The 24,149-nt window shown below is 41.5% G+C and overlaps 1 protein-coding gene across 2 annotated transcripts in view; it reads right to left on the bottom strand.

Annotated features, from left to right (window-relative positions):
• The window catches only part of ELMO1 (engulfment and cell motility 1), a 417,156-nt gene that overhangs the window by 316,547 nt on the left and 76,460 nt on the right, over positions 1 to 24,149 (bottom strand). For both annotated transcript variants that reach the window (XM_084621572.1, XM_084621573.1), the window contains exons 3-4: positions 11,090 to 11,130; positions 9,474 to 9,546 (exon numbers count right to left, since the gene is read on the bottom strand). In XM_084621572.1, the coding sequence (XP_084477698.1) occupies positions 9,474 to 9,546; positions 11,090 to 11,130 (114 nt within the window). The remainder of the gene's footprint in view (positions 1 to 9,473; positions 9,547 to 11,089; positions 11,131 to 24,149) is intronic.

The following is a 24,149-nucleotide window of genomic DNA, read 5'->3' as shown; positions in this document are numbered from 1 at the left end:
TATCATTCTGTTTGCCTTTTTGACTACTAATGCGCATTGAGCTGAAGTTTTCAGAGAACTATCCACGCTGACCCCCAACATCTTTCTTGTGTGGTAACAGCTAATTTAGAATCCATCATTACATATCAGTAAGTGGGACTTTTTTTTTTCCAACGTGCTTTACTTTGCCCTTATCAATGTTGAATTTCATCTCCCATTTTGTTGCGCAGTCACCCTGTTTTGAGACATTCCCCTGTAAATCTTCGCAGTCAGCTTTGGACTGAATTATCTTGATTAATTTTTTATCATCTGCAAACTTTGCTACTTCACTGTTCACTCCCTTTTGCAGATCATTAATTAATAACACATTGAACAGCACAAGTCCCAGTACAGTAGCCTGGTGAACACTGTGGTACGGCAGGTGGAATGGGCTAGCTACCTGAGTATAAACCTGCCTGACCTCTTAGGTCCATACACAGTGGGCTAGCCCTTGCCGCTGCCCATGTTGCAATGTCCACACTATTATTTTTAGCATGCTAGTTCGAGCAGGGCTAGCACATGTGTCTACCCAGGCTAGGAGGTATGCTCACAGCTGCAGTGTAGATGTACTCTAGGATTCATTCCCAGTGAATTGTGGGAAAACTTGTTTGACCTGAGCACAGAGGGGGAACTGTGGGAAGGCAGTGGAGGACTATAAGAATGTGAGTGATTCAGCCTGCATCCTTTCTGCAAAGCAGGCAGGTTACCAGCCCAAACAAAAGAGGACCCCGGCCCTAACCCACACCCCCAGCCATCCAACAAGGCTGGGTTAAAGCACCACCAAACTCAGCTGAGAGGTCTGTGTGTGGATCAGAGGAGGGTTAGGAGCAATATCTGGCTAAGAGCCCAGGCTAACTGCAGAGAAGACATACCCTAAATCAATTTCAAAGCTCCTCTTTAAATGAAACTGGTTCAACATTGTGTGCATAGACAAGCCTTGGTCTCCTAAGGTGCTCCACTAGGTTCTGATGCTTTATTGTGGAACATCACAACTGCTAAACACCAAGTGAACATGGGTCTGGCCCACAAGGACACAATCAGAATCAGGCCCTATACCTCAATACCATCATATGCAGGAATTATATAATACAAATGACGCATCGTTATTGGCTTGATTGTCACAGCTCTTGCTCTGACATGTAGAGTAGTAAAGCAGAATATAGCATCCCTCTATAGTATATCCACCCCCCGCCTTACTCTCCTGCTCAAGATTGTAACTCTGGCCACAGGGGAAGGAAAGGAAGACAAAGCGGCTACTTGACTAACATTCCCTATTTTAAGTAAGTGCGTGGTGAGGGGACAGAAAGTGAAAAGAGCTTTCACCCTCTCTGGCCCTTCGCCACTTGCCAGCCAGAGTATCTGACCGGGCACACTGCAAGGAGTAAGCTGCACCAGGATAAAGGAGCAGGAGAAATTTGTGACTGATCCTCAATGATCTTCAACAACAGATCCACTGTTTTAACCCTCTCTATTCCTTACGCAGGGCAGATGGTAAAGTTCCAACCTAGCCTTGTATCACTATGTAAATTGCACTTCTAAGAACCAGAGTGGATAAACACCTATGTTTTTTTTTTTTTAATTTAAATCACATGCTTTTAAATTTCAATTAAATTTAACTTTAACTCGTTTTCTTTCAAAATAAACCTATTTAAAATTAAATTTGAAATTGAGAGCTATGTTAAGACCTAAACTACATATAATCTATTAAAATCAAGTGACTTAAATACCAAAAATAATGTTAATCAGTACACATTTGCTGCCAAGTTTTAAAGAAAGTCAAACATTTGAAGTCAATGGCTAGCACCTGGAAGATCAGTTGTTGAAGTGCTAAACAAGCTTTTGACAACAATAGCCTCCTCTGCAGGTGCAGAAAGAATATTTTTTATTTCAGTTTATGCAACTAGTTCAGTTCAATGACTAGTTCATTCAAAGTTAAAAACCAACTGGGAGTTGGAAAAGCAGGAAAGCTTGTTTTCCTCCTCCAACATATGAATAAAAACTAGTTGAGAAAGATCTATAGGTTCTAAAATCTTGAAGGTCATGGGGACCAGAAATAGGGATGTCAACTTTTTATTTTAGAAAATCAAACACCCTTACCCTGCCCCTGCCTTAGGCCCCACCCCTGCCCCACTCCTTATCCAAGCCCCCCACCACATTAACTCCATTCCCCTCTCCCTCCATCGCTCACTCTCCCCCACCCTTGCTCACTTTCACTGGGGTGTGGCAGGGGGTTGGGGCGTGGGAGGGGGTGAGAGCTCCGGTAGGGGGTGTGGGGTCTGAGCTGGGGATGAGGAGTTTGGGGTGCAGGAGGGGGCTCCAAGATGGGGCCGAGGGGTTCAGAGTGTAGGAGGGAGCTCTGGGCTGGGGCAGCGTGTTGGAGGGGGTGAGGGCTCCAACTGGCAGTGTGAGCTCCAGGGTGGGGCAAGCAATGAGGGGTTCAGGGTGTGGGAGGGGGCTCCAGGCTGGGACAGGTGATTGGGGTGCAGGGGAGGTGAGCTGGGGGTATGGGGCCAGGGAGGAGGGGTTTGGAGTGGAGGAGGGGGCTCAGGGCTGGGGCGGGGGGGGGTTGGAACATGGAGAGGGTTCAGGGTGCGGGCTCCAGGAGGGAGTTTGGGTGCGGGAGGGGGCTCAGAGCTGGGCAGGGGGTTGGAGCATCAGGGCCAGCTCTACTGTTTTTGCCACCCCAAGCAGTGAAAAAAACCTGTCGCCGCCGAACTGCCACTGCGGACGGCAGGAGAGAGAGAGAAGCTGTCGCCGAATTGCCGCCACCGCGGAAACTCTGCCACCCCTTTCTAACTGCTGCCTCAAGCACCTGCTTGGAACGCTGGTGCCTGGAGCCGGCCCTGGGGAGCATGGAGGGGATGCAGGCTCTGGGAGGGAGTTTGGGTGCGGGAGAGGTCTCTGGGCTTGGGAAGGGGTTTGGGATGTGGGCTCTGAGTGGCGCTTATGTCAGGCGGCTCCTGGAAATGGCCAGTATGTCCCTCCGGCCCCTAGGCGGAGGCACGGCCAGGCAACTCCGTGCACTGCCCTCGCCTGCAGGTGCTGCCTCCACAGCTCTCATTGGCTGTGGTTCCCAGCCAATGGGAGCTGTGGAGCCAGCACTTGAGGTGTGTGGGGGGGAGCACACAGAGCTTTCATGGCCGCCCCTGTGCCTCGGGGCCACAGGGACATGCCGTCCGCTTCCGGTAGCCTGCCTTAACCCTGCTGCACCACTGACTGGACTTTTTTAACAGCACAGTCAGCGGTGCTGACTGGATACTCCAGGGTCCCTTTTCGATTGGGCTTTCTGGTCAAAAACTGGATGCCTTGCAACCCTCAACAGAAACCAGGGGTTCAATTCACTAATTACAGAGAATACTTCCTTTGTTTAATAATTTAGTTTAAAATTAAAAACAAAAGCATGTGATAAACTTTTTCTCTTATGTATCCAGCACATTTAAGGTAATTGTATTTAACTGATAAAAAATTAAAATTCTGGTTTTATACATTTTTAACTGATTGATTTTGAATTACTGTCCAAATGAGAGATTAACAAAAATTCAAGTAAAAATTAATCATGTAGTATACAACTAATGCATCATTCATCATTTTCTGACGATCAAAAAATGTAAAAATTAGTAATCTGAATAAAAGCTATATGATTGCTTAAATAAATGTGTATGGCTATAGTGTGTCCTCCTGGTTAGCAAAAAGAAGCACCATATTTAGCGTAAAGGCTACATTTAATTGCAAATCATCCGTTTTAATGGCTACCAAACAATGACAATCAACCTTTCTTTAGGAACATAATTAAAAAATTAGAAATACAAAACTTGATTAATATCTATGATTTAAATCAAAGTTTCCTGCATGCTCACTTAAATCATGATTAAAACTGATCATTTTAATTACTTTGATTTCAATCAATCCACCCTAATAAGAATTACAGCCACCACCACCACCCCCCCTCCCCCCTTGCTCTCCCACAGTTTATAGGGGCCTTTTTTTTGTTGTTTGTACAACGCCCAGTACTATAGGATCATGATGCATGAGTAGGGCTCTTAGTCAGTACTATAATAGAAATAAATAATAAGTCTGAACTATTTTAAGTACCTCCCAGTTACTATCCTGGGATAAAAGAATAGCAAATAGCTGAATAAAACCAATGAAGAGGTACCTTAAAATACTGGTTAGGTTTGTGGCACTATGTATAGGTAACTTATAGGTAAATTCTGGCACTATGTATAGGTAACTTACTTTCTTCTTACTGTCTTTGATAACTTCCTACATTTTAATAAAAACTGCTATAACATGTTTGTTTGTTTTTATATAAACATTTTCATTTTATTTATTTTTTCCCAAAAAATAATAGAAAAGAAAGCAACAAACAAACAAAAAGGAATGGGCAGGGAGGGAAAGAAAAGGAAGCTATTATGCTTTTTTGTGGCACAGATATATTATAGGCCACACCAAAACCTGGGACCCAAACACTTCTGGATATAGGGTAGTCTGGATCCAAAGCCTCTCTTTCTTCATTTGACCCATCTCTAGTAGAAACCCTGGCTGACCTGCTAAAACTTTGCTCTTACACTGATTGAGAAGGTTATTGTTAATCTTTTACACTTATTTCTCCAGCGACTATTTCATTTTGTTATGAAGTTTGTTATGAAGAGCTGGTTGGCATGTGTGTGGTTTTAAGGTGACATGAGGAAATAAAGAACAGTTTCAAAGCTAGGAGCTCCCCATGGGACAACCAAGACACAGATGTGCTGTTCACCACATGAAAATGAAAATACAATTGAGAGCCATGAGTTAACAGTTCCATGTTCATAACTTTTTCACATCAAAATTTCCTACCAACCAAAATTATTTTCATTTGGTTTCATTTATTTCTTACAAATAAAACTTTAGACATCATAAGGTTTGTAACCGGCATCTAACTGAAAGGCCATAAATGAACAAGTGACCAGCTCATCAAAAGATATGACCTGCACATAGACTTTTGAATATCTATACAGGGACAGTTAATCTTTGCCAACAGTGCAAAACATTGAACTTGTGCTTTAGGGACGGCCCCTCATAAGAGGTCTGTGGGTCACCCAGCATGGCGGAGTTAAACTGCTCACTGCTGTTATCCATCTATTCATTAGTGTACTAGCTTCACTGAAGAACACAAGGTTATCATGAGCTGTGGCGTTTCCCCTGCGTTCACTTTGGAAGCAGCATCTTATTAAGCAAAAGATGGGGAGACCATGTAGAAGTGGCCTGTATAATCATCTCTTTATAGCATGCATCCAGCCAGCAGTGGTAAACAGTGAACAACATTAATAAAAGTCACAGACGTGTGAGTAATACTGGTGGCATTTAATGCTCTTCTCACTTATTTACATGACTCAGAGTCAGACACACATTTTTTCAGCATGGAATAAACAAACTCATCAAAATCTTCCTTATAGCACATTCCAAAACGTTCTAAATGACAGTCTCTTCCCACCCAAACCATGAATTAAAAGCAACGAAAAGCTAGCAAACTTTCTTCTGAATCAAACAGAAAAATCCCAGAGCAAATCTTCTCCAAAACAGAAACATGAAACCCACCAAGGATAGAGGTTAGAGCTGAGTGGCCTGTGGAAATGTACCCTGATTCTTTTCTTCAAACAGCCTGTGTATTTCTCAAACTTTGCTTCTTAGAAACCTTCTCTGCACATACAGTACTTATGTGTAAACAGTCAAACTCAGTCATGCCTCATTTTCTGCAAAAACATATGTCACAATTAAATGTGATGGGCAAAGTATTCCCATTATATAATTCAGGAGGGGAGGAAAAATATCAGCCATTTCCTAAATTAGTTCATTCAATAGTTTCCCCCCTGGAATCCTTTGAAGTGTCTATCCATTTGAATTTTAAAAAGAAAAAGAAACAAGAGGAAGGTCCTGAAATGAACTAAGGCATGCACTGAAGGTTATCTGGTATGACTTAAACAGTTAAATGAAAAACCGTATATATGGTCTGTGTGTGTATGTATGTGTGTATATATATATATATTTTAAATTATGAGCAGTCCCTTGAGAACTGCTAAATTTAGTCTTTCTAAACACTCTACTGTGTCATCAAAGTTCCCTTCCATTTTTTCAGTTTTTTGCAGGGAGGGAAAGGGGAGGGTATTAAACAAGAAAAATAAGCTTAAGTCCCAACTGGAAATACACGAAACAGCTCTATGACAACAGTAAAAGTGTCTTCCCAACATAAAACCAAATCGCTTTGTACACTGCACAATGCCTGGTACACTTGATCTCACAAACACTGCTCACTAGCATGGATAGCCTCATAAGTAAATGCACATGCTACTAAACTCTGCCCCCACAATTACTGACTATGAGGAAAATCCTTTGTGCTTATGTTAACACCTTCAGTTTGGCCATCATCATTGCCAGGACACAGACACAGAGAATGGTGTTTCAAATTAAAACAAACACTAACACCAAGAGAGTCAGTCAGCATGTACACAGTGGAAAATCAAATTTCAAAAATATCCACATAAATCTCTTGCAGTATGTCTATATCCCAGTCAGACATCTTTTTGTTTATAAACCTGGCATAAAATTAGAACTGGTCAGAAAATAGGTTCTATCTACTCACCCAGAAAATTTTTACTTTTCAGAAAAAAACCCAAAACCTCAATATGTCAGCCAAAACCAAAAATATTTTGATTTGGAAATGCCACTGTGCTGCCTCATGCAAGTCGTCATTCAGGTGCCTCGTGCTTCCATTCTCCTCTATCGGCCAGGTTCCCTGGTTAGACTACTTCTTCCATGATGCACCGTAGTCTTCCTAGGGAATAGGAAGTGCATCATGGGAGATGTAGTCCAGCCAGTAAGCCCAGCCCATAGAAGAGAGAGGGGACACAAGCCACCATGTCACATATCTGAATCAAAATATTCCAGAAACTTTTCTGGTTCTCAAGTATTCCATTTTTCAATGAAAAATTGAAATTTTCTGTGGAAAGCAGATGCTTTCATTTGGTCAAAACCACAATACTTTACAAAAACAATATTGACAGAAAATTTTAACTGCCATACATAAAACCCAGCCAAACCATTTTCACTAAATAAAAATTCATTCTTTATAATGATCAATTTAACACTGACATTGATTAAGATGGTATCAAGAGATATTTATCACTTGGGAATTTAGTTATATTATTTTCCTGTGTGCAGCCCAGTTAGGGCCCATTCCAAAGCCCAGTGAAATTAAATGGAGTCTTCCCACTGATTTCATTAAATTTTGGATCAGGCCCTTACTGCACAGGTCAAGAGTACTGCCTTTGTAGCAACATACCAACTGCATTCTTTTGGCCAAATTCATCTCTGTTGTCATTTCAGTGAGCTCAGCAGAATTACACTAGACAGGAATGCAAACCTTTGAATTGTTTAAATGAGTATATCCCACTTAATTAGTAAGTTTCCCATTTTTATTATAGTTACAATTAATTACGATCGAAGCTCATGCAATTACATGTTTTTGTGAACTGCCCATTGCCATGGCATCTGGGCCCCAAAACGACTTAAACCAACATCACACATACAAAGCTGGAGTAGAAGTTCAGCATGTAACAGGGAGCTGGCAAGTATTACACAGTCCTTGCAGCTAATTTCTACTAGATCAAATCAGCAACTTAGAAAAAAGGGAAGTGGTGTACTGAAGCTTACTTTAGCATTCAACAAATAATGTATATCTTACATGTTTTAATTTCCTCTATGCTGCTTCCCAGTGAATGTGTACATGCACAAACATCAGCAGCAGAGGGACTGAATGTCTGAAGACTAAATGAGCTTCATAAACATTAAGACTGTGGACACCATCAGAATTCTTATTTTACATTTTAAAACCATTTACCACTGTAATTCTGAAAACAAGGAAACAAATTTTAATGCTAGTTTCTCCCTAACTTATGTTGATAGTTAGCTTACGCAGTCAGTTAACATTTATATTTTGCACCCTTGCTCTCCCTTTGAAACTTGGAATCTTCCATGTAGTCATGCAGTATACTTTCAGGTTCAAGATATGACAGCACCTCTAGCCCCAGCCAATTCACCCTGCCCGTCTCTTCTCTTTCTCTCTCCCCCCGTCCCCCCCAAAAAAAAACCCCACAGTGAAAAGTGTTTAAATAATTGAAAGGTTTGCACACAAATTCAGAGATAAGACTAACTGTATCCTCAATTGAACTGGCTCCAGAAAACACAAATATGTAAGATCAGTGTGTGAGGCTGTGTACCACATGTATTATAATACTTAGTTTATGATAATTTCCACCTGAACTGTGAATTCCTTGCCAAAAAAAAAAAAAAAGGTGAGTCATATTGTGCAGCAATTTTTTTTTTGTCTCCACTGATTTTATATTGTCATGGGTTGGCCTACACCTCATTGAAACTGCTCTCGAAAACAAAGTCCCTCATTTAGGACAGTTATAAGAAGCCATTAAGCTCCTTTATGGAATCAGATAGCAGAAACAAAAGGGACCTCCAACCAAAACACTGGCATATGTCATCACCCAAAACAAAGGCACTGGTGAGGCTGCTCAGGAATTTCAACTATGCGGGCAGCGGGGCTTCACTGAGTATTGTTTTAGCAGAAGGGTGTGCTCTGTGCTGAGAAAAGCAGGAAAAAGACCAAAGGAGAAGGCAGACAGCAAGGAAGCACCAGACATGGAAGCACTTGAAAAAAACTAAAATCCTGAAAGAGTGTAGCAACTGTGGGCAGTCAAAAAGAAACTGTCTTCTGTTTGAATTCTCCTGTGTCCTAGCAGATAGGATTTTGTACATAAACAAGGAGGATTATATCAAAGATAGAACTGGCTATCATCAATTTCACCTCCTAATGGAACCACCACGCAGGACCCTGAATTTTAGCTAATCACTCAAGTCAAAAAGAGGTAACAATGTGTAATCATCTACATATTGTGCTCAAGTCTAACCAGGGTTAGATGGCACAATGGTAAAAATGCCACTGATGCTACCATTGATTCAACTGCACCACTGATGGTAAATAACATGGCTATACTTTGCCTCTAAATTTGATGCGCTATAATCTTTATTTTTCACTGATTTTAGTGGCAGTGAAGTAGCTCTAAATTTGAACAGAATTTGCTGCATTTAATCATTCTCAGAAATATTATTTAATTAACAAGAAATCAGTTCAGTACATTGACCATCCTTGCCTAATGGGAAGCTTCACTAAAAAAAGCACTCACATATTTCAATTACACTCTTGTATGTAGAATTATGTTATGACAGTGTTTCCAGCAAGAGTTTAGATGATGCAAGCCTGATCCATTACAACCTGGTTGATCCAAGTACTCTAAAATTAAAAGTTAAAATTAAAATTTTCCTTTAAATTAGCTTGAAAACCAGCTTGTTAGTGCAATAACATTTGAAATAGAATATGCAAAAAAAATCATGTCAAGTGGTTTACCTACCTTTTCTGTGATATAGAAATTGGAACTATCAGCATGTTGCAGTGCATAACATTCATGGTTCACAAGAGACCACCTTAAAAATATGAAAATATATAAATAAGAAAGTGAAAAAGAAAAAAAGAAGCCTCGTTATTGGTGTTTAACATTATCAACAATCAAGTGTCCATCTGTCTCACATACTGTCCTATCTATAGATTTCAACACGTCCACTCAACAATGAGAAAAAACAATCATACATCCAAGGAGAAGAGAGAAGAGTACAAAAAACCCCACAACTCATTTAATGGAATATTGTTCCCCTTCTCCTCTCCTCCTCCCACCCCTGACAATTTGAAATGGAGAGCCTTCAGCTTGACCACTGAGTGATAGAAACAATGCAATAATATATTCCCTTCAAATGCCAAGGTTTAAAACACAAAAATCAATAATTTGATCACCTTCCATTACATTAACATTCAATATAAAGCATTTTATTAAAACAAAATTTCTTCATTACAGATAAATCCTAAATGGTAGTTACATCATATTCAAAAAAACAAACAAACATTCCAGAACAGCCCCATCCTGTCAACACTACTAAGTGTAGTTTTCACTATAACGAGTAGGATGCACTGAACTCATTACAACAGATGTGTGCCTATAACATCAGACCATTATGCTGGAAAACTCTCTGGGCAGGGAGCTTGTCTTGGTGACTCCTACAGCACTAGGCACACAGATGGTCCTTAACAAATTTAAAAAAACAGTAATACAAAAATCTACATGCCTTTTACTATATTTTAGCTGTAGTTTAATGAACTGTGAACTAGTTTCTGTCCTTCTGTATCACTAGTTAAAAATTCATTAAAAGAGCATTTTTTTGCAAACATTAAATATGCTGTTTAAATATTACAATACGACAGAGTTTCTTCTGATTGTTAAGCAATTATCATACCAGGTTATGTTTCACATTTCACGTCCATGCTGCTTGTTCCATGGATTTGGTGTCCATCAGGCTTAGAAATACAATTCACAGTTTATGTTTCTTGACTTGTGAACTGAGATGTGCTCGGTAAAGTGGTTGCACTCTACAATTAAAATTCATCTCTAAAACCCACACATAAGGGATGTGTAGGGTTTGTGAAAGCTTTCTGCACAGAAATGAGTTTTACCCCTTAATAAAACAGAGGGCCAAGTAAAAGCACTTTTTAATCTTCCCAGTACACAGTTTTCAAATTGAATTCAGCCAGCCAGTAGATTTTGCAAATTCTAAATCTGAAGATAAAACCTTTTTGAAAATCAACTTCAGAATTTAGGAAGGTCATCACTAGGGATATTTTATTTATCTTGCAGAAAATCTGTGTATCTGTTATTTATTTTATGCAGTGTTGTAGCTGTGTCGATCCCAGGATATTAGAGACATAAAGTGGGTGATGTTTTATTGGACCAACTTCTATTGGTGAGAGAGACAAGCTTCTGAGTTTACACAGAGCTCTTCTTCAGGTCTGGAAACCAAGGTTCCCAAAGCTTGGTCTCTCACCAGCAGAAGTTGGTTCACTAAAAGACATTACCTCACCCACCATTTCTCTCTGTTATTTATTTTAAGAATCAAAAGGAAGTATAGTATCAGAACTTACCCATCGCAAACTTCTTTTATTATTGCAGACAATGGTTTTTTCTGATTAAAAAAGAAGAAAAATTCACTGTTAGAACACCAAATCACAGCAATTAAATAAACATTTTAATTATTTCACTGGTTCAGTTCAATAATGCAAATTAGTAGTACTCAGTTTTGCTTACTTTTTAATATTTAGCTTGATAACAATAAGAATTTTTTGGGTGTTCTGGGCAGCAAATTCACAAAAACATTATTGCTACACACATTAGCATGATGATCTTTTTGTCATGACTGTTTAGCATTAGCTGTCAAGATTCATTTTTGCCACCTTTACTCCTACATCACCAACCAGGCTTGTGGGGGCCTGGGGAAAATGAAGAGGTCTTCTATGGACACTGCATCTCATGGCCCAGCAAAAGCAGAAAGTTCAGATTTCAGCATAAGCATTTTTCAGGAATGACACATGAAGCAAGCAGTAAACAGTTTGATATTTTTAAGCTGCGTTTGTTGCTTCCAGAGATCAGCCATGTGTGATGACAAAACTACATTTTGATTAGGAAATTCAGAGAACAGAACATAATGTATTCTGCAATGCTCCCTCCTAAATACACATTGCTTTCCTCCAATAAACATCCACTGAAAAGCAGTAAGATTCCAGTTGTGTGAACTCTGCTTTGTCGTAAATATGCAACACAACCATTTTGTGTGTTGCCACATAGTTGATTACAGTGGGTATTGTTCCTTCAAATCCCAAAATAGAAGGAACACTGTCTAGTATGGAGATGTTGCAACCCCCTGAACACTGTTATAAACATAGCACATGTGTTTCCCTAGAGGAAACAGCATTATCTGAAAGAAAGTAAGTCTTTGTCACTTGGAGAAAGGGGACACAACTCACTTCTAGAACACTACCATTCCTCAGCTCCTCATTACTGGTTGGGTGCATAGAGTACAGCATCAGTTGCTGCTTCTGATAAAAAGGCTGGGTAAAATTTTCAAAAGCACCCAAGAGACTTAGCAGCGTAAGTCCCACTTCCTTTCAGTGACTTAAGGTACGTCTGCAATACCAATTATTTTCCGACACAACTTACACCGGCATAAAGCCACTGCAGCTCATACTTCACTCCCTGCACCAGCACTGCACACGCTCACCAGGAGCGCTTGTGTTGATGGACAGTGCAGTGCAACTCACTGGGAAGAAATGAGTTGTGCAGGGGTGACTGAGACTGCAGGGCCCAGTTACCAACATGCCACTTTTTCCATCCCATAATGCCATCTTTATCCCAGAATTTTCATACTTAATTTGAAAATCCCTCAAACCCACGTGGAACTTGTCACTTTCCATCATCTTTAATAGAATCATGGAGCCTGCACTATTGTTCTGAATATTGCGAGCACAGGACGCACAGTTCTCCAGTACTTGCAGAGCCACAAGAAGAGCCGCGAGGAATGTGACCATTTCCTGAAGGGCAGATTGCTGGAGGACAATTCAAGGTGGTTGGTGACATTCACAGAGCAGTTGCAAATGGTGGACTGCTGCTTCTAGGCCCGAGAAACGAGCACTGACTGGTGGAATTGCATCATAATGCCAGTTTGGGATGACGAGCATGTTTGCAGAACATTTGGATGTGCAAGGCAACATTCCCGAATCTGAGTGAGAATGAGAGCTGCCCTGATAGCAGAGAAGCGAGTGGTGATTGCACCGTGGAAACTTCCAAAATGATTTCCCACTGACTTCCGGCTTTGGAATTGGAAAATCCATGGTGGAGGCCATTGTCATGCAAGTATACAGGACCATTAACCGTCTCCTGCTACAAAGGATTGTGACTCTCAGCAACATGCAGGACATAGTGGATGGATCTGCAGCTATGGGACTCCTGAACTGCAGTGGAGGAATAGATGTCATGCATATCCCTATTTTGGCACCAGGCCACCTAGCCACAGAGTACATCAACAGAAAGGGCTATTTTTCTATGGTTATGCAAACGTTGGTGGATAACTGGGTATGCTTCACTATCAAAAACATTGGCTGGTCAGGGAAGGTGCATGATCCCCTCACATTTAAGAATACAGGACTGTTCAGAAAGCTGCAAGAAGGGACTTTCTGTCCAAACCAGTGGGTTACCACTGGCAATGTTAAAATGCCAATAGTGATCACAGGGGACCCAGCCTACCCCTTACTCCCCTAGTTCACGAAGCTGTGCACCAGCCTCGATAGCACCAACGAAAGATTCATCTACTGGCTCAGAAGGTGCAGAATGACAGTTGAATGTGCTGTTGGTAGACTGAAGGGATGTTGGCATTGTTTACTCACAAGATTGGATCTCAGTTAGGAAAATATCCCAGTGGTTATAGCTGCCTTTTGCGTCCTACATAGTATCTGTGAAGCGAAAGGGGAACCTTTGCTGCTGGGGTGGAGGGCAGAGGTGGAGCAGCTCTCTGCTGACTTTTAGCAGCCACACACAAGGGCTATCAGAAAAGCTCAACATGGAGCAGTACAGCTCAGAGAGGCTTTGAAAGAGCACTTTAACAGCGAGCCACAATAATGTGGAGTATTGTGCTCCACCTGCAGTATGGGGGGCTCTTAGGAATTGTGTGGTGCTTGGTGTACATCTATGAATAGAACACTGGGAAGGCATCTATTAATTCGGTGGTGCTTGCTGTCCATTTAGGATTATTATACTGTGTTTGTCATGGAGCCACTGAATTGGGTCACATTGTACAGTAACAAGTCAGCGATGCTTTCACTACTGCCAGTCATTCAGCAGCATATGTTGTAAACTAATAAAGATGAATTTTCCAAGCAACAGTTTTATTAACAAAAATATTTAAAAAAATTCTGTACAAGTGTAACACCAACAGACCCTGATCGTCGGCGGGCTGGATCAAACCTGGGACCTCTGGAGCTTAGTGCATGAGCCTCTAACGCATGAACTAAAAGCCAACTGGCTATTAGCTAAGGTTGTAGAGCAGACTTATTTTATTTGTCTGTCTAAGTGGTCTCGGTGCCACTAGATGGGACAGAACACCACACCCAGAAGGTGTGTGGGTTACACAAGTTAAAAGCAAATACATTAAAATCTTAATAAATTTATAGAACAGAGCTTAAAGAAGGGGAAGGAACATTCATGTCCATTTTTAACTACACATACATCATATGTGGTTCCCCCCAGTCAATATATGTGAAGATGTGGTTGTCTTTAATGTTCGCCAGCGTGCAGTGGTAGAGGTAGGAATGTAGCCGTGGATGCTATGTACAAAGTTGCAGGTTGGGGTGGGGTTGTAAGGAGATGCTATACTGTAGTTCTCCATGAACTGCAAAGGGAGGCAAGCCTGTGACTGTTGAGCCTCTAGGTTCACAAGAGTCTGCAGCATCCGTATTTGCTGCTGGAGAAGCCCCCATTATGTCTTGGTGCATCTTCCTCTCCTCTTCCTGCTGGGACTCCTGGGCCTTTCTCCATACATTCTTCAATATTCACTCTCCAGGCCCTCTGTTCATGGTCTGATGCAGCACTGACTGGCAGGATCTCATTGAGCATGTCATCTCAAGCCCTCTTTTTTCTCCTCCTTATCCAGCTCAGGCATTCTCCGGGTGTGGAGGGGGAACCTCTCAAGGCCACAATGGCAACAGCTACAGATAAAGCACACAGAGCTAACACTGTCAGTATAATCCCAATGGAAAGGGAAAGTTAAGATTCAGAACTCCCTTCCCTTGCTCCCCTAAAGTTTTCAACAAAACATGCTTATTGACACTTCTGCTTCGGACTGCTTCTGCATAGCACCACTCACAGCACCAGCCATGGTGAGTATGGCCTGCCAGGGTTGGGGGAAATGAGGAGGGAGTTGGTCAATTGCATGAGTATAGGGCAATGGCACTGAATACCAGCACCATCTTCCACAAGCAATGGTGATTTTAGTTGGTATCTCACTCCTGAGGGTAAGAAAGGTGCAGAAAGCACAACTGCTGCTGGTGTCCCAAAGCAACCGGGACCCATGTGCCATTAGCCTATTTATTGCAATGCTGCTAGCTGAAGTTATCGCTGATTGGCATGGGAAAGTGTCCTGCCGCAGAGGAAGAAATAAGGCTGCTGTCCCTAGAATTCTTCGGGAGATGATTGCAGAGCACCTCCATAAAAGTTGCATCAATATCTCTCAGGAAGACTCAAGGGACGTCCCTGTGTATGTAAACAATCTGCTCCACATGGCCCTCCTACCTAACTCTTCAGGGAATGAAAAGCAAGTAACTCTACCTTTCTTTCTTGTACCACTACCTCTTCTAGTACAAGTAAATGAATGAAAAGTCGCTAGATGTGTCCTGTTAAGTTTGGCATGCAATCAAACATCACTGCAACGGGAAATGCATTTACACACTTACCCAAGGTTCCTTCCCCTGCACCAGGCTCATCCATGCCTGAATGCTGGGACTGACTGGACTGTAGTGGAATCTCAAACAGGTCCTGGCTTGCGGCATAGCTGGACACCCTGGTCACATGTCCTCTATCCTACTCCTCTTCTTTCTCCTCACTGTTTAAGCCAGGGGCCTGTGACTTGGGCTCCTCAGAGGTATCCAGAGTGATAGATGCAGTGGCATGGTGATAGGTTCTCCGCCAAGTATGGCATGCAGCTCTTTGTACAAGAGGCAGCTCTGTGGCTCGACACTGGATCAACTGTTCACCTTCCTGGCCTTCATTTTCATGGGGCATGCTGCTGGTCCTTCTCCTGCATCCCCTGTTGTACCCCTTCTCCTGCATCCCCTGTGCAATCTGCTCGCAGATGTCCACATTTCTATGCTTGTACAGCCTCTTCTCCTCACAGGCCCAGGAGATCCAATATCTCCTGTCTATTCCAGGCTGGAGCACGTCTGAAGTTGACATGGTCAGCTGGGCAGTTGCACACAACAATGGAGACCAGCTAGGTGTGCTCACCAAGCTAGATAATCAGGAAAAGTCATTTCAAAAATTCGTATGGTTTTAAATGGCGGGGCAGGAAGGGAAGCTTCCAGGCTCCCTGACCCCTGGGCAGTGGAGTTCACAGGTGTCACCAGAGAGGTCACTGTTGGGCACTGGGGGACAGTTTCTCTAGGAGTGTTAGGGTTGACATCGGTACCGCAGTGTCCACATCCACACTATGTTGACCTCAATACATTGACCATGGCTCAACACCACTTGAGGAGCTGGTGTTAGTACCTCAGCGTAATGCAGACTTGATATCAATGGGAGACAAATTTAAAGTGTAGACACATGCACAACTAAGTTGACACAAGGTGGTTTATGTCGAACTAACTTTGTAGTTGCAAAAAGAAAAGGAGTACCTGTGGCACCTTAGAGACTAACAAATTAAGTTGAGCATAAGCTTTCGTGAGCTACAGCTCACTTCATCGGATGCATCCATACGTGACCTGTTAAGTTTGGCATGCAATCAAACATCACTGCAACGGGAAATAAATTTACACACTTCATGCATCCGATGAAGTGAGCTGTAGCTCACAAAAGCTTATGCTCAAATAAATTTGTTAGTCTCTAAGGTGCCACAAGTACTCCTTTTCTTTTTGTGAATACAGACGAACATGGCTGCTACTCTGAAACCTAATTTTGTAGTGCAGACCAGGCCTTAGGCTCCTATGTTATACCAATAAAATAAAAACCAGAAGGATCTTATTAAAGAGGAAAAGGCAAAATACCACATTTATTGTGAATACAGAGAGAATCATAGTAAGCAGTTAGTTATAGCTATAACATTCCATTCAATCTCATATTTATTCATACATTCATTTATTCATACACACACACACAGGTTCTGCAAGGTTGTTATCATAGTTACCAACCTTAGAGTTGCCCATGCCAAGCCACTGGCCAAGTGGCCTGGACATGAGGAGGGAGCAGGGCCTCGTCAGATGCACATCTGATGCTCCTGGAAGTTGGTTTGCAGAATCAGACCCCAAAGTTCTCACTTTCCAGAGTCCATTTTTATAGGAATTTCTTCCTATGTCAGTCTATGGGAATTGCTTCATCATGCTGTTGCTGAATCAATCAGCAGTTGTCACATTCCTGACGGCTCCGTGCTGCCAGATGTTATCTTGTTCTTTGGTTCTCCCATTCTTGAGGCTGTTGCGTGGATTCCAGTCTGCCCTCCGGGGGTCCTCTGGTTATTTCCACTTGACGCCTTCTTCAGCCGATGGACACTGGATTCTTAGGCTGGCACCTCTCTGATCATTCAGTTATTATCCACACCAAGCATCCATCCACATACATCCTCTATCTCTATTTTAATCACAATTGTTAATACAACAAAAGGGCGAGGAGTCTCTGGGTGCTGTTTCTACAGAGTATTGCTTTGAGTCTCTCTCTCTGTGAATTGCTTTGAGAACAGACTCTGTCTTAGAATGTACTAACGCAATTAGCAGCTTGCAAGTTTCACACATAGAGGGAGAGAAACAGTACCAAAAACCAAGAGACCTCTTAATTAGTAATACCCTGGAATTTAAACTATGGGGGATCAAACTCATTTGTGATTTTAATACAGAACTTCTTTAATATGATCCAACACCTATACGTCTAAAAGCTTGTCTACACCCAAAAGTTGTATCAGTATAGTTGAAGCAGTACAGCCCCATAGTGTGGTTATATATTGGTATAATGTCAACTTTAACATTTAGGTCGACATAGCTCGGTCAATCAGGGGTGTGAAAAATCCACACCCTTGAGTACCGCAGCTATGCTGACGGAGCTAGGTCAATGGAAAAATGCTTCCATCTGCCTCACTACTGTCACTCAGAGAGAGGTGGTGTTCCCGCACCAACAGAAAAACCCTTTTTGTTGGCATAGGCTGTGTCTACAACACAGGGTTATGCCTTCGTAGCTATGCTGGAATAGTCTCTGTAGTCATGCCCATAGTTTTGCCTGTCTGGGAAGAGAAATAAGCTACACCAGCCTAAGGTTCCTTTATATCAGTACAGCTGCGTTCACACTAGGAGTTGCAGTCAGATAGCTATTTCAGTTTTGTTTTTTTAAAAGACCTATAAATGAAATAGTTATACCAGTACACATAACATCTGTGGACCAGGCCAAAGTCACTTTTGAAAATGGGGCTTTTGCCTTTGAAAAAGTTTTACCATACCAGGTTTCACCTGCCCTTCCCACCATCTCAAACAGTCAACTAAGGGCACAGGACTTTACATATGCGATACCTACGCTCATTAATTTATCTAGTTCTTTTCTGAACCCTGTTATAGTCCTGACCCTCACAACATCCTCTGGCAAAGAGTTCCACAGGTTGACTGTGCATTGTCTGAAGAAATACTTCCTTTTGTTTGTTTTAAACCTGCTGCCTATTCATTTCATTTGGTGATCCCTAATTCTTGTATTATGAGAAGGAGAAAATAGCACTTCCTTATTTACTTTCTCCACACCAGTCATGATTTTATAGACCTCAATCATATCCCCCCTTAGTCTTCTCTTTTCCAAACTGAAAAGTCCCAGTTTTATTAATCTATAATTTCTATAATATAATCTAGAATATCTATTAATTTTTCTATATTGTGCCATGGTCACTTGGTTGTATGAAATAGTTGGATACTTGAAACTCAAAACTTAAGAAAATAAAGGGGTAACAAGAACTTTAAGTAACGATTAAAAAGGAAGGCACAAAAATCTAAAATTAAAAAAAGAAAGTGACACAAACTGCCTTTCAGGCTTCTGCCATGCGGGGGAAGGAGCATTACTATAGCACTGAAATCACTCAGTGGAACTTAGTTAACCGTAATGAATCAATAAATGGGACCCTTCAGGGACACATATTTAATCTTATGCTTTAGCCACTATCTAGCATATACAGTAATTTGATACTAGTAAAAGGGGCTTTACAAATTAACATCTTTACAATAAAAACTATTGAGACCCTAATTATCCTTACATCCTTCCCCTGAGGTGCCTTCCGTTTGAATAACTCTGTGGAGAAAATTCCTTTCCCCGTTTCATACTATACACAGTGACCAGTGCAAATGTTCACAGCTGTAAGCAATAGGTTGTTTAAAAACATGTGATGGCTGCCACAACTCCCTCTGTGAAATCGCTTCAGTAGAGTTACATAATTCATGGCTGCAGAGAAGACTTTGGCAGACAACACATCAAAAGTGTCATGCAAATACTACAACGCACACTGCACAGAAGACATTCCTCTACCAACAAAAGAGTTATTTTCTTTGAAATGACAGATGGGTTAGCGATTAACTTCTCTGTTCTCTCCCAAGAATCCCTTAACGTCAAGATTCCTCTGGCGCCTTGCTATTAAGTACTGTATGAAGAATCTCTATGCTTAGACCAACATTTACAGGACAGTATTATTTAATGTATGTAGAGTACTTTGGGATAGACAACAAGTAGAAGCTATCTTTTATTTATTTATTTATTTTTAACCATGAAAGAGGAGATAAAAGGCTCTTCTCCTCTCTCCAGAATCAATCTATTCCCCAAGCTTTTCTAGTGTATCAGTTTGCTAGTCCAGCTGCAAATATTTGCCTGGTGTCAAGAAGGGGATCATTGGGTTCTTTCCCCCGATTATTTTTATCCCAACCCAACTCCAGTATCAGTTTTACTGCATTCAAATATAACTTTTATTGGACTTACAGTTCTGAAAATCAAACCCATTGCGGGAATGGGGGCGGGTTTAACCACTGCTTACAAGGACATTGCCCAAAATCTGACTTTTCTGTAGCAGGAGCAACATTTTGTATCACTGTTTGATTCATTTTAGCTTTTGGCCTCTCTGACCTTGTTTTCACTGGTGTCTTTAGACATGTTTTATAGACCTCACACATCTAACAAACCTAATATAAACAAGGCAAGTTGTAGTTTTAACATGTTTTAACTTGTCAAGGTCAACTTTCATTCCCCCTCCCCAAGAGTCTATAACAACCAGCTCACATATGAAAACTGCAACTGTTTTGTATATGCTATAATTTTAACTCCTTGGTTGACATGTTAGGAAAAAGATGTCTTTTAAACATCCACACAGCCTACATTGCTGGTTCAAATCCAATACATGGCAGTGATTGGAAGTTAGTCTCTAATGGCTGTTTGGTGATCTATGTATTATTAGACCAGGATCTAGTCACTAAAGAAACACCAAACAAAACCACCACCATAACTGACATTTTTTGCACACTCTCAGCATGGAATCTAAGGCTTTGTCTTCAATGCACAGTTGCCCCAGGTGATTGCTACCTGTGTCTGAGCACCCGAGTTTGCCAAACCAAGGTATGGGCATTCCTACAGAAAAACCCACACTGTGCCCTCACTGTTTCTGCACTTGCTCATGCATGGGGCGGGTGGAGGGGGAGGGGGAGATATCCCATGGTCCTTTGTAATTGAGAAGCTCTAAGATTCTCTCTCAGTCAATTTGGTCAATTGCAGGAGAACCTGTCTGTCCTTCAGGAGGAAGTGTGAGAAGGCATGTAAGGACTATCAGCTCTTGAATGATTTAGCCTGCACCTCATTACAAAGAGGGCAGGTTCCAGCCACAGTTAAAACAAACTCTAGGCTCTAACCCACACTCCCTGCAGGGCTTAAAGCAACTCCAAAACCTGGCTCAGAGGTTTTTCTGTTTGGACAGTAGGGGGGTTAAAGGTTCAAACCCAGATAAGAGCCTGGGTTAACTGTGCAGTGAAGACATACCCTTTGATTGGATAGATAAAGCATCCACAAATGGGTTTCCCCTCAGGCCAACGTTGAAGTACATCTCTCTTCTACAGTTCAGCGTGAGCTCGTTTGTATCACTTTTGCCCTTGTTGTCTTTGTTCTTGGGATAGATTAGGGACTTCGGTTTCCCTGGCTGACAGCATTCAGCACAGAAAGCAAAGGAAAGCCTAAACACCACTCTCCTGTTAAGTAATATTGAAGCCTATCCCAGGGAAACAGCAGATGCCACACATCTGGTTAAGAGAAGACATCACGAAAACATAGTTCACTGTTGATCTGTACATCTGTCAGAAAATAAAATCTCTAAGATGGTGAATACAGCATTCTGTTAATTATGAACACTGCTACTGCTAACAAATCTTTTGGTGCTTAAGATATTTTTGATTACTGTAATGCAGGAAAGGTTTATTCTCCCTCATTCCCATTAATACAAGCTTCACACATCTCTGTCACATAACTGGGACTATAGATATAGAGCTATAGTACTTTAGTGACTGGGACTCAGGGGACCTGGGTCTTCAATCCTCTGCTTTGCTACAAACTTCCTACGAGACTTTGAGCAAGTCTGTACTTCAGCGCCCCATACATAAAATGGGGACAAGAAGTACATCGCTACCTCACAGGGGTCTCACATTAGGGGAGGCACTCAGATACTACGGTAATGGAGGCAATATGCGTACCACAGACAGATATTTGAAGGAACAGAGTACATTTCCTCTTGCCCAGGGGTTCTCAAACTGTGGGTCGGGAACCCTGAGGGGTTCACGAGGTTATTTCATGGCAGGTCATGAGCAGTCAGCATCCACCTCAAACTCCACTTTGCCTCCAGCATTTATAATGGTGCTACATATAGAATCATAGACTATCAGGGTTGGAAGGAACCTCAGGAGGTCATCTAGTTCAACCCCCTGCTCAAAGCAGCACCAATCCCCAACTAAATATTTAAAAGTGTTTTTAATTTATGGGGGGGGGGAGGGTGTCGCACTCAGAGACTTGCTATGTGAAAGGGATCACCAGTACAAAAGTTTGAGAACCACTGCTCTTGCCTTTCATTCTGAGCTGTAATTCAGCCAGCTTCCGATACCCCGCTGAAAAATGCACACTCTACTTCTTTATTTCTGCTTCATTAGAAATGAAGCATCACCCCCGATCATCTGCATCACGGTGATGAAGAAACCAAATCTCATCCCTCTCTCCAGAAGCCAAACATATTATCAAAACAAAACATTCAAACACAGAAGGATGAACTCCTTGTTCCAAATCTTGATCTCCTATCAGGCCAGAAAATGCCCTCACTGGCTCCTCCAGCACCCTGCTGCCATGAACTCCCAAGTACATAAGGGATCACAGGGAAAAGAACATTTATAAAATCCAAGTAAGGCATAGCTGAGTGAGTTATAGCACTAATCTCCCTATTACATAAGTATGCACTACAGAATTATACTGTAGTGACAAATGCTGCTTTAATAATTTCAAAGTGGTGAGGAAAAATTCAGCTCTTCACATCTCCACTCTACAGGGCAACATGCCTCTGAAAATTGTATGAAACAAAGATGCCATATGCGACTGAGGACTGTGCGGCTGAAATTATGGTAACTTACAATGGGGAAAGGTCTATGTATGACAGTGTAAGGGATTACATACACTAATTTTAAAAAAACAATTGTTATTCTCTTTAGTAATATGATTCCAGAAGTCCATGAGAGGAGGAGGGTGGTTGTAATTGAATTATAAAGTGCAGGTGAATGTTCCAGCTGACCAGAATGTGAATGAGACACCTTGTAGTTAATTCAGCCACACATATATCCCCAGGAATCTCATCACTCTGCAAAAAACACTTCTCTTAAATATAGTAGATGCTTAACTTTTAAAGGCGGCTCCTGCTGCTTCTAAAAGAGAACCGTTCCAGTGTATCTGTGTCCAGCAGCTTTTAGTTATGTCCATCCCTTATCTTAAAGTGCAGTGTCATCACCTGATATGTTGCAAATGCAAGGGCCATGCTGCAAGTTTTCAGTGGAAATTGTGGTGCCAACAAACTCACGGCCATCATTCTGCCTTCATTCTTCCGAAAAATTAATCACTGCCACTGTAAGATTGCTTGTGTAGCAGCATTATGCCGACGGGAGAAAGCTCTCCCGTCAACATAATAAAACCAGCTCAACAAGCGGCAGTAGCTACGTCGGCATGAGATGGCACTGTGCACACAAGTGCTTATGCTGGCAAAACTTATATTGTGCGCACGCACTTGTGTGTGTTTTTTCACACCCCGAGCGACAAAAATTTTGCCAACATAAGTGCTAGGGTATACATGGCCTTAGAAAGCACCACTGGGTATTGTCTATGCTGCTGATTGTGAAGGAAGGGCTTTAGGATGGAAGCAATGCTCTAACAGGGACAGAAAGGGACACTTTTACGAGAGAGGGCCCCCTCCCAGGCCCACTATTGTAATAGCACAACAAGGTTTGCATACATATGGTTCTTTCTAGGATATAAGGCTGAAGGACAAGAGACTTCAGCACTGCACCAAGTACACTGTTAAGTACTATTTAATAGCAGAAGTATCCTATTACTGCACATCCTGCTAAGTTAATGATTACAGTGTTTGATTATAGCTCATTAATTTTAAATGCCATGCTGTCTTACTGCAGCCCACCTCTATTACTGTTGCCCCCTACTCCATTAACTTCTGCCTTCCCCCACCCCACCCCACCCCCATTTAACATAGTAAACAAAAGGGGATTATTTTTATTTGTCAGTGAAGAGGTTCCAGCCATGCACCACTGGAAGTTAGTTCACAGCCAATCAGAATGTGGTTGGAAAATCTGCAGCCAGACCCTAATAAAATTTAATACTTGTCTGTAACGTTACTCTTATCCAGAATGGCTCTCTGCCACCACAACTCTTCTTGCTCTGACCACTACAGCCCCACTAGAAGAAAGGAAATAATATTTTTCATCACTTATTGTAATTGAACATTGATTGATTCCTGATGTTAACTATACTGTACATTAATACACTGAATTATATCTGGACCACCCTTTCCAAAAAGTTTGTTGTACCATGGCTGTGTTCCAGAAAAAAAGAAAAGAAAAAAGAAAAAAAAGGCTTTCCATTATTCTTACTTACGAAAATAATTGTTGCATTAAGTGAAAGATATATAATTTCCTTATGAGTGCCACTAACAATCCCTTCTCATATTTAAACTACAAGATTTTACAAGTGTTTATTTTCCATATATATGTTGATTATTGCATTTCATCAAGGTTGGACAATGAAACTACATTGGCCAGTTTCCATTTTATCATCAGTTTCATTTTCTGTTGTATAAAATAAAAAAAACTCCACTGAATTGAAAAAAATAATCACTAAAATCATTAAAACACT

This window comes from Lepidochelys olivacea (genome assembly GCF_965140295.1).
Source record: "Lepidochelys olivacea isolate rLepOli2 genome assembly, chromosome: 2".
Classification (NCBI taxonomy): domain Eukaryota; kingdom Metazoa; phylum Chordata; order Testudines; family Cheloniidae; genus Lepidochelys; species Lepidochelys olivacea.
The sequence above is the reverse complement of the archived record's forward strand: the minus strand, read 5'-3'. Positions and strand labels throughout refer to the sequence as shown.